At 42.0% G+C, this 12,333-nt stretch overlaps 1 protein-coding gene across 1 annotated transcript; it reads right to left on the minus strand.

Moving 5' to 3' along the window:
- Positions 1-6,692: 6,692 nt before the first annotated feature.
- Positions 6,693-8,502, minus strand: LOC139457835 (uncharacterized). Its single transcript, XM_071239182.1, has 3 exons — positions 8,445-8,502; positions 7,489-7,675; positions 6,693-6,873 (listed from the first exon to the last, which is right to left on the minus strand). The coding sequence occupies exons 1-3, from the start codon at positions 8,500-8,502 to the stop codon at positions 6,693-6,695; spliced, it is 426 nt and encodes a 141-aa protein (XP_071095283.1).
- Between the last annotated feature and the right edge of the window lie 3,831 nt (positions 8,503-12,333).

Here is a 12,333-nt window from a genome sequence, read left to right on the forward strand (position 1 = left end):
ATACACACGTATCTATGCACCAGGTACTCACAGGTATCGAATTAAATTGTTAAAAGAAATGGTCAGCGCTATTCTCCGGATTTAGAAATGTCGTAACCATTCATTTTAACTGATCTCTGTGTGGAACTCATTTGGTGCCCAACATCTCCAGGTTGTAAGATGTTCATGATGTCAATCACTGAATTATCTGGTCCACGCTTGATTTATAAACGCTACCGCCATACAGTTGGAAATAGCTGGAGTTTGGCGTTTATCAAACAAACAAGCACGCAAACCTTTTATAGAAGTGAAGAGATGAATAACTTACAGTTGTGGGTGACGGAGCTGTCGAGGTGGTCAATGATACACTGTTCAGTTCTGTGACTGTATTTATACAGCCAGCATTACTTATCTTGGCTGCCAATCGGATCGTTATTTCATACCTTAAGCCTCGGGAATGATGGTAACTACATGATACTGGTAGATATCCTCCCCTGCCCCGAGACATAGATCGGCGTGTTACGTCAGGGCAATCAGAAATAGATGTGGCTTACGGATACATGTCCTTGCAGGCGCCGTCATATCAGATGCAATTAGGCAACATTTGTGTAGGCTGAATTAAGTTTACAGTTCAATAATTTAGAGGTATATTTCATATGACGTCACTTGCGTACTCTTTTAATTTAAAACAATGGAAATAGCATTTTGATTCTGTTTGTTTATTTTATTGCAATTCGTTTGATTGTTAAGGTGCTGTCAATATAAATCTTGTTAAATATACTTGTGTGGTTCACTCATGTGGATAATTAGTGAGAGCGACGCGGTAATACACGGTCTTTTTCGCAAAGGTTGAGTGAATGCGTGAGTTGGGATTAACGCCGCCATGTAACGATGTTGTGGTTTCAGTGCCAGTATCTATATCAAGTATGACGATGTTGTGGTGTCAGTTTCAATAGCTATATCAAGTATGACGATTTTGTTGTGTCAGTGCCTGTATCTATATCAAGTATGGCGATGTTGTGGTGTCAGTGTCAGTATCTATATCAAGTATGACGATGTTGTGGTGTCAGTGCCAGTATCTATATCAAGTATGACGATGTTGTGGTGTCAGTGCCAGTATCTATATCAAGTATGACGATGTTGTTGTGTCAGTGCCAGTATTTATATCAAGTATGACGATGTTGTGGTGTCAGTGTCAATACCTATATCAAGTATGACGATGTTGTTGTGTCAGTGCCAGTATTTACATCAAGTATGACGATGTTGTGGTGCCGGTGCCAGTATCTAAACTAGCGTCCAAAAAAAACCTTGGCAACTTGAAAAATTAAATTTTTGAAACACAGATACTTTCAGCCAATCGCAACCAAGCCAAAACATGTCGCCTAAACCCATCGAATACAAACACGTGGAATTACTGAAGTGTAGTGCTCGTGTTGTTGTGGGAAAGTGATTTTGGAAAAAGTAAAATAATTATTCTCGGTTTTTTTAAATTGCACGTGAACAATCGCTAGAAAAACTGCGAAGTTTATCTCTTAGAGATGCAGTATGAAGAAAAAACACCAAAGGAATGTCCAGGTTATCACAAGAACAGCATGAGAGGGCTATAGGAATGCTGCAAATGGAGGCAACACAGTCGCATGTTGCAAGAACATTCAACTGCTCCAGTAATACCGTTGTCAACTTGGTCCAGCGATTGAGAGTAACAGGTCGCACATCAGACAGGCCAAGAACAGGCAGACCAAGGGTGACCACGACCCATGAAGATCTCTACCTACGCACATTGCACCTGCGTAATCGATTCCTACCTGTGACGTCATCGGCAGCGAATGCGTTGGGTCGTGTGGTCAGCAGGCAGACACTAGCCAGAAGACTAAGGGCAGCAGGGATCAGAGCCTATAGACCTTACAGCAGCGTGTCCTCTTCACTGACGAGAGTAGGTTCTGTATGTTCCATTCTGATGGCAGACACCGTGTGTATCGTCGAAGAGGCGAGCGTACTGCTCGTTGTTGTGTCGAAGAGATCGTACCCTTGGGTGGTATGAGTGTCATGGTGTGGGGTGGCATTTGTGCTGATGAGAGGACGCCATTGGTCATCATTAACGGTAACTTGAATGCCGTACGCTACAGGGATGAGGTTTTACGCGTTGTTGTGCTTCCATTTCTTCGTCAACAACCACAGGGTATTGTGTTCCAGCATGACAGTGCTAGGCCACATACTGCAAAACTTTCTTAATGTCAACAATGTCCATGTGTTGCCCTGGCCAGCTTGTTCACCAGACCTTAATCCCAATGAGCACCTTTGGAATTTCATGGACAGCCAAATTCGACGACGACAACAACCTCCAAACACCTGGAATGAACTCATCCAGGCCGTCCACGAAGAATGGCGACGCATCCCACGTGACGTCATCAGGCGACTGACAAATTCAGTTCGTAGGAGAGTGTTTGCCTGCATTCAAACCAATGGAGGTCACACACGCTGCTAGGGTGACACAAACACCATCTATAGTCATTTTGTGCCGAGCTAGTCATTTGCACGTGTAAGGAAAAACTGTTTTGCATACCCCACCTGAACATTACCAGCCATATTTAATTCGCTTGTCATGTTATTGTTATGACTTTCTGCCTAAGGTTGTGGTAAATATTCATATTTACAATACAGTATATTCTGATCGCTTATGTTTTGGTGTTGTTTTGCTATCAAACTTCAAATAGGCTGCCAAGTGCCTTTTGGACGTTAGTTTATATTGTTGTGTCGCCTCGGATTTGTTTGTTGTGTATTCGTAGTGATTTGGTTGCCAGAAATGTGCTTGTAACCGATGACTACGAGTACGTTTTGAAAATTGCCGATTTTGGCGTAAAATGAAACTTGCGCCATGAAGATTACTACAGACCAACAAAAGCTGTAAGGGTAAGTGTAGTTATATGAGTCATTCTTTACTGATTTGCAAGAATAAGGAGATGGGCATTTTTTTACACACACTCTTACAAGTTGTCAACCGATCCCTGTTGACGGGTTGTTATCATACCTCCATCTCAGAATAGTGGTTTGTTGTTTAACGCCGCACTCAGCAATATTCCAGCTATATGACGGCGGCCGTAAATAATCGAGTCTGGACCAGACAATCCAGTAATTGACATCATGAGCATCGATCCACGCAGTTGGGATACGATGACATGCATCAACCAAGTTAGAGACATCTAACCACCCGATCCCGTTAGACGTCTGACCCGTGAAGATTCCGGGGTAGACTAGGTCTTCAGCAACCCATGCTTGCCTTCAAAGGTGACTATGCTTGTCGTAAAAAGTGCGTGCGTGCGTGCTTGCAACCAGGGCCAATTCGTCTCATTTATACACGCTGCCGATGTCTGCTGACAACATCTATTGATATATTTTACCAGTGCTTCAATTATTTTATGCCCCTTGGCAATCAGTACAAATAATTAAAAAGCTAAAACGAGATTTACATGTGAGGCAAAGCGTGAGCATAATTCCATCGATGTATCAATAATACTTAGGGGTCGCGTGAGAAAATTTCTTCAACGAAAAATGTTTGAATCTTTCTATTCTCAGTGATGGGCGGGTGGGCACGAGGCAAGAGAGTTAACTGACTTTAAAAGGCCAGTTTCCACCCTTGCAAACAAAACAAAACTGACGCTCAAGATCCTTTTGGAAGAAATTCTTCAACTTATGATAATTCAAGCGCCATGTTGTTAGTGCGAAGGACACCTATATGAAAATTTCACATTAGCGCCGCACTTTGAATATCGGACTAACAGTCGGTCACTCGCACTGCCGGCGTCCCGTCTGTGCAATCAAAATTGTTCGGTTTCATTGATCTATCTATTTTTTATATCATGTTCGTACCATTTTGGAAGATTTAAATCAGAATGTTCGCCAAAGACATTCATGTTAACTGTACCACCCTATACTGAAGACGTGAAAATCAACAAACTCAAGTCTGCGTGCATGTCAGTGACAGCTTCGAACCAACGAAGGGCAAGGTCACCGCCGGAATAAGAAAAGACAACCGTGATCTAGGCCAACTCACAGCGTTTTACGCGAGAGATAGGGAATGTTATTGTTCACATTTGGGATGTTTGGGGCCACAAAATCAGAAGTCAGGCACACTTCCACGGAGTTTTCGAATGCTATGTATCAGAACTGTTCACTTTTAGTGATCTGGTCGTGCAGTCGTGTACGTTCATTCATGAACAACACCTCCCGTAACATCGCCACAAAATACTCTTCGAAGGGGACACTGATGGCACAAATGGATCATCCCAAGTAAGTGTAAATATCTGTCCAGATAGTTTAAACAGACTTCATTTCACCACGCTTATCCTTTTACGTTAAATCAAATTGAAAGTTGCGAAAGTAGTCGGGTGCGCCACGCTCATGGGGACCCTCGCTCTATGATCAGAAGTCGTACATTGTAACTGGATACGGCTCGACGGATTTAGTATCTTACCACCTGTATCTTCACCACGTGGGTAATAGTACCGGTTATGTCCCTTGTAAGCCCCTCCAATGGACCAATCAGATTCCACCTCTCGTATCACATGTGTTTGCTTCACACAAAATGGTGGCGCCCAGTCAGGACGATCTGATCGATAATCAAGATCTATATTGGGTCTTACATTGCGAAATGCATCAAATCACGTAAGCACCTTAAAGACATGAAAAGATTTGGAAAATATCTGCTGACAACGAGTTTGCGGTGCACATGCTTTGCAAATCCTGCAATCGCCCGAAATCTGCACAACAGTTTATGAACTGATTTCGATTTTGATGCGCGATTTTTATTGGACTATGCATAGACACGTTAGTCCAGCCAAAATGTAACTCCATAATACCAGCCGAGTTCGGCAAGGGTGGAAACTGGACTTTTATAGTCAGTTAACTCTCTTGCCTCGGGAAGATGGTTACTTGGTTAAGCCATGTCGTCGTATCCCAATTGCGCAGATCAATGTTCATGATATAAATCACTGGATTGTCTGGTTCAGACATGATTATTTACAGACCGCCGTCTCATAGCTGAAATATTGCTGAGTGCGGCGTTAAACAACAAACAAACAAATTGGGTCAGACATTTTCGTAAGTACTGATCCGTCCAGACTTAGCCGGCGGTTATCAATATCAGATTAATTCATGAAATTTCCCGTAATAATTACTTGTGGATCACACAATTACATTCAATTGAAAACTTCAAAAGTGTAAATGAAGCATGTCGAAACAATTAATTAGCTAATTCGCAAGTGACTGTCAGCATTTTCTCTCACGGAGCCCTAATTATAAGTATAGATATTGAGATTGAACTTATGCTTGTCGTAAGAGGCGACTGACACAATCGGGTGGTCAGGCGCGCTGACTTGGTTGATACATGTCATCGACCCCAACTGCATTCATCATTCAGCTGGAATATTGCCGAGTGCTTTAAACAACAATTAAACAAACAAACAAACAAACAAACAAACAACAATATACACTGCCACGTAACACTAACGCGGCGTTAACCCGTACTCAGGTACATTCACTCACAGTCACGTCGTAACGTAAATGTTATATTGTTCAAAGCGCAGTTAAACCTAATTATCTCACTAACACATTCAGCCAACGCGTCTTGATCCAGTTGAAATACTGTTCAAAGCGACGGTGGCTATATGCCGAAAGATTGCTGATGTGAAGAACAATCTTAACTCACTGCAACTTAAGTGACAATGACCGAATAATCAATTACCAAATGCTGGTTCTGCCAGAGAACAAGTAAGGTCGGGGTGAGACCCATCCACTGTTTAATAAAAGTTTGAAACACAGACAAGCCTCTCCAAACACGGACTTTGTGTGATGGCAGTTCTTGTCGGCCAAAATATATATACAAAATAAAAGTTTAAATGAATTTTATTTGCATAATATATAATAAATAATACAACGCGACTGATTGATAATAATTGTTAAATATGGATGTACAAAAAAGATGTTGAAAACATACGCGGATTAACAAAACTAAGTTACGTTAAATAAGTGAAAAGCGCGAAATACGGTATAAAAATAATGTAGCCAGGAAATGATACATTTGTTGTTTGAAATAATAAATAGTTTCATTAAATAACCTCTATCAGATTTGTTTTGTCAAATGGACAGAGTTCGTCAAAAGTTATAATACCAGTTTACCGTCCCTGATAGACGCTATACGTTGTGATACTGATGTGCGGGTATGCTACCGAACAAAATACCTGAACAGGCAAGGAAATGAAAGAAATGAAATTAAGAAAAAAAAAATTTTAAATAATGAAATTAAAACACAGATGCATGTATCTTATTTTCAAAATCTCAAGTATAGTTAAACTATCGGATCCCGTTATATGAAGAAATGCATCCCCTGTTATTAAATATATTTCAGTACATTATATATTCAAATGGCAGTTTATTTGTTATCTAATAAATACATTCGTCACTGTATCACCGAGGAGCTCACATCAATAATCTGTGATGTTTTAAAAACAGGTCACAGAGGTGGTGTTTCAAAATGAGATCACAGAGGTGGTGTTTAAAAAACAGGTCACAGAGGTGGTGTTTCAAAAACAGGTCACACAGGTGGTGTTTCAAAAACATGTCACACAGGTGGTGTTTCAAAAACATGTCACAGAGGTGGTGTTTCAAAAACAGGTCACATAGGCGGCCTTTTAAGAACATGTCAAACTGGTTGTGTCTTAAGAACATGTTGTGGAGGATGTATCGCAGAGCTTGCGGCTGTCGTCCCACACTAGAGTAGCGGGACAGGGTCGGTTGTCGAAAATGGAGCCACCGTTACAGGATGCGTACACGTTACAGCCGTTGCAGGATTGATAGTCACCGCTGGCGAGGCCGTTGCAGGAACTGACACAGGGGTCTCTGAGGCAGAAATATTTATATTTGCATTGCAATGAACCAGTTTAAATGGGTAGGACTTTTCATGTCTTGTACGCACACCTTAATCTACCATGACCCTTTATTTTGTAATTCTTTACTTAGGGAGTTAAATACACACACTGGATTGGAATTCAAAATGTTTGTTTTAAAATAAATCTAGTGCGTAAATTTCGCCGCAGTCAGCAATCTTATAGGTATATAACCGCCCATACAAAAAACATTACTCTCAAAAGAGGTAAAAAGTAGCGATCCCCGCCATCGGGTTACAATAACACATTCAGCTGACACATTTTGGGGGTCCACATTAGTTTTTTTGTCATGACCAATATCGGGTGTTCCAAAACTGGGCTCACGTGTTACAGTAGGACCACGGCTGGCCCAGAAGCCAAAGGCGCCGCAATTCGCTGTGCAGAGTGACGTCCCTTTGGAGTCCCAGAAACCCATGATAGTGGGTTCGGACTGATGTTCTTGGTTATCCATGCTCATGAATCTCAGCGTCTAAAAGCAGCATAAAGCTGACACACCTTGTTATAACTGGTATCCTGTTCAAAACTGCGTTAAACCCAACTCACTCACTCACTCACTCATTGTACTCACGGGGGACATGTGGTTGAAGTCATCTCGCAGCGTTTGAGTGTGTCATCCCACACTGTGCCAGCAACGCAGGGTCGGTTGTCGTACAGGTAACCGTTGGCACAAGTCGCGTACACGTCGCAGCCGTTGCAGGATTGGTAGTCACCGTTTGAGCGGCCTGAACACGCTGCGATGCACGGGTTTGAGGCGACTGAAAGAGGGAAAATGTCTAAATAATGTGTTTGCCTAAACGATGTCAATTTAGTGCGTGGGGTATTAGACCGAATAGAGGTATGCATGGACCTGAAATGATGGTCAAAGTGGCGTTTACCTAACTCACTCACTCACTCTTGTGTATAGCGACATCAGCAGGGGCATTGTTTGTTTGTTTGTTGTTTAACGCAACACTCAGCAATATTCCAGCTATATGAATAAAGTCTGTAAATAATCGAGTCTGGACGTGATTGACATCATGAGCATCGATCCAGGCAATTGGGATACAATGACATGCATCAACCAAGTCAGCAAGCCTGACCACCCGATCCCGCTAGTCGCAACTTACGACAAGCAAAGTCGCCTTTTACGACAAGCATGGGTTGCTGAAGACCTTCTACCCCTGATCGTCACGGGTCTGGTACAGTGGTTCCTACATCTCGACGTGTCAGCATAACATAGGAAGAAACACGAAGTTTAAAGTACCGACACACAATGTGTCATAATCGGGACGGATCCTGTTACAGCCAAGGGAGACAACTTCACAGTCACAGCCTAACACACCTGGGCAACTCGACCCCTTACTGCAGGCGCGCTCGTTAAGTACACGAATACAATACGCAGTACAGGCATGGTTTCATGCCGCTTCTAGCATACTAAGATACAAAGACACCATATGGGGATCAAACCTGGACGTTTGCGTGACAAGCGAACGCTTTAACCATTAGATTACCACCGCCCCCAAAAAATAAATAAAGTGAACATACCGGCAACTGCGTACATGCTGCAGAACACAGCGACGACAAGGACATGTTTGGAAACCATTCTGAGGAGTATTTCTGGAACTAGAAAATGTGTAAACCATTAAAAGACACGTATAGCATAAATAACACCCTACTTTCATTTGGTCACCCGAGAATCATGCACACGTATCAATGCACCAGGTACTCACAGATATCGAATTCAATTGTTAAAAAAAAGCGCTATTCCCCGGATTTAGAAATGGCGTAACCATTCATTTTAACTGATCTCTGTGTGGAACACATTTGGTGCCCATCCACTCCTGGTTGTAAGATGCGCCTTAGTGGATAGATGTTCATGATGTTAATCACTGAATTATCTGGTCCACACTTAATTTATAAAGGCTACCGCTATACAGCTTGACATGGCCGGAGTGTGGCGTTGATCAAACAGTGAGTGAGTGAGTTGGGTTTAACGCCGCTTTTAACAGTATTCCAGTCATATCGCGGCGTGTCAGCTTAATGTGGGAGGAAAGCCCCAAGTGATGCAGGTCTCATATGTTTACCACTTCGGTGAAACCCACTAGCACGGGTATGGTGCAAACAGACAAACACGCAAAGTCTTAAGTGAAGAGATGAATAACTTACAGTTGTGGGTGACGGAGCTGTCGAGGTGGTCAATGATACAATGTTCAGTTCTGTGACTGTATTTATACAGCCAGCATTACTTATCTCGGCTGCCAAGCGGATCGTTATTTCATATCTTAAGCCTCGGGAATGATGGTAACTACATGATACTGGTAGATATCCTCCCCTGCCCCGAGACATAGATCGGCGTGTTACGTCAGGGCAATCAGAAATAGATGTGGCTAACGGATACATGTCCTTGCAGGGGCCGTCATATCAGATGCAATTAGGCGCCATTTGTGTAGGCTGAATTAAGTTTACAGTTCAATAATTTAGAGGTATATTTCATATGACGTCACTTGCGTACTCTTTTAATTTAAAACAATGGAAACAGCGTTTTGATTCTGTTTGTTTATTTTATTACAATTTGTTTGATTGTTGCTGTCAATATAATCTTGTTAAATATACTTGTGTGGTTCACTCATATGGATAATTAGTGAGAGCGACGCGGTAATACACGGTCTTACACGCAAAGGTTAAGTAAATGCGTGAATTAGGATTAACGCCGCTTTATAACGTGGTTGTGGTGTCAGTGCCAGTATCTATATCAAGTATGACGATGTTGTTGTGTCAGTGTCAGTATCTATATCAAGTATGACGATGTTGTGGTGTCAGTGCCTGTATCTATATCAAGTACGACGATGTTGTGGTGTCAGTGTCAGTATCTATATCAAGTATGACGATGTTGTGGTGTCAGTGCCTGTATCTATATCAAGTACGACGATGTTGTGGTGTCAGTGTCAGTATCTATATCAAGTATGACGATGTTGTGGTGTCAGTGCCAGTATCTATATCAAGTACGACGATGTTGTGGTGTCAGTGCCAGTATCTATATCAAGTATGACGATGTTGTTGTGTCAGTGTCAGTATCTATATCAAGTATGACGATGTTGTGGTGTCAGTGCCTGTATCTATATCAAGTACGACGATGTTGTGGTGTCAGTGTCAGTATCTATATCAAGTATGACGATGTTGTTGTGTCAGTGTCAGTATCTATATCAAGTGCGACGATGTTGTGGTGTTAGTGCCAGTATCTATATCAAGTGTGACGATGTTGTGGTGTCAGTGCCAGTATCTATATCAAGTATGAGGATGTTGTGATGTCAGTGTCAGTATCTATATCAAGTATGACGATGTTGTGGTGTCAGTGCCAGTATTTATATCAAGTATGACGATGTTGTAGTGTCAGTGTCAGTATTTATATCAAGTATGACGATGTTGTGGTGTCAGTGTCAGTATCAATATCAAGTACGACGATGTTGTGGTGTCAGTGCCTGTATCTATATCAAGTATGACGATGTTGTGGTGACTGGGTCAGTATCTAGCTCAAATATGCCTATGTTGTTGTGTCTGTGTAAGTATCTTTATCAAGTTGGGTGTAGTTGTGGTTCCCGTGCTAGTGTGTGGCGACGTTATGCCGCCTGTGCTAGCACCTTTATCAAGCATGGCGATATTTCGGTGTATGCAAACCCATGTCAAGCCTGATAAGTATAGTGTTTAATATATGATGAATACCGTATTGTGTACAGAATATGATATATGGTGTATATTACATGATATATAATTAATGTATAATGCATGGTGTATTGTGTACTGTGTATGGTGGTTCTGGTCCTGTCGTAGGCGTCCTTCCATCTCATCCCAGACATGTTCTGTAGGGGAAAGGTCTGGTGAAACAGCCGGCAATTGCAGTACAACAATATTATGCTACCTCAAACATGGGAACGGGAATTATCCTGCTGCAACGTGTCATTACGCCCTTGCATTTGCACAAAGGGTAGAACATGGTTTCGAACAATGTCGTCCCGGGACCGTACCTCATTCAAATTGCCATTAACAATCATCAATTGATGCCAAGATGCCACCCATACCATTACACTTCCACCCCTAACGTTGATTAACGCAAGCGTCGCTAAATGCTCCGCTGGACGTCTTGCACAACCGTGAGAGCATGAGCACTTGAAACCTGGACTCATCTGTGAACAGTATACTGTCCCAGACTTAATGTCAGATGCTTTTGTGTGCCTAAGGGTGACGTGGAAGCAAATGTGGACGTATGGCGACGCACCAACCGAATATGGTTATCTTGTTGCCGTGACGTTACACGTGGACGACCGGTCCAGGGAAAGTCATGGGTGTTGTTCTGGTGTAGATAACGTCTCCAAAGAGCTGACATTATTTTTTAATGAACATTAATACGTCTGACAATTTCGTTGTGCGCGCTCCTTCTGTTTGCAACACGCCCACGGCGAGGAGACTTTGGTTTTCAGCCAGCCTTTGCGTTTCGTCAGCGTCATTTACGGGTTTCAAGAAATATGTTTTTATGAGCAACTGATTATTGTGTGCTGTATTTAAGATAATCATGCTCCCAACAAACACGCAAACATAAAAATTGTGCGCCAGTGAACACGGATTAAATTCAAGGATATGTCTTTACAAATTCGTATTAAAAAAAGGAAATATTTAGGTTCAGGATTAATTATTTCGTATTGAACTTTATGTGAAGCACAATAACTTTTTCCCGTTACTATAGCAAGTAGTGTTGTCTTCTGACGTTTAGATCTGTTTGTATGGTGTGTTCTAATTTATGTGTATGTTATGCTTAGATTAGCTATACTACTACTACTACTACTACTACTACTACTACTACTACCACTACTACTACTACTACTAATAATAATAATAATGACACCACAACATCGTCATTCAATAGATCCCACCACGCTCGCTCTTCCCTCAATCGCTTATATTTACCAATCATTATGGGGGAGCGTGTTTTGATTAATGTGGAGGCTCTTCATGATAGAATTGTTTTGTGCACTTTTGCACACATTTATTTGTCTGATGATCCTCTTGTGAAGCATGTCAAGACTAATGATGAAACCAAGGCTGTTGGACATTATTCCAATGTCGGTGTTGATTTTGTTGATGGTTCTGTACTGCTTGGCGGTACAGAAATGAGTATCAACCAAGCGAAGTGCCATATCAAGTCGGCCCAGACTCAATTTTTCAAGGAGAGGCTTTCTGATCGACCACTGCATCGAGTTTATGTGCAGTGTGTTGAGAAGATCAGCAATCCTGCAGAGTCCTTCGCTTGGATGAAGTCGTCAGGCCTGAAAAGTGAAACAGAAGGCTTTCTGTTTGCTGCTCAGGACCAGTCATTTCCCACTCGAAACCGTCAATGTGTGATTTTGCATCAAAATGTAAATATGAAATGTAGATTATGTAA

The sequence above is a fragment of the Haliotis cracherodii genome, unplaced genomic scaffold (genome assembly GCF_022045235.1).
Source record: "Haliotis cracherodii isolate W230 unplaced genomic scaffold, xgHalCrac1.p SCAF_12, whole genome shotgun sequence".
Taxonomy (NCBI): domain Eukaryota; kingdom Metazoa; phylum Mollusca; class Gastropoda; order Lepetellida; family Haliotidae; genus Haliotis; species Haliotis cracherodii.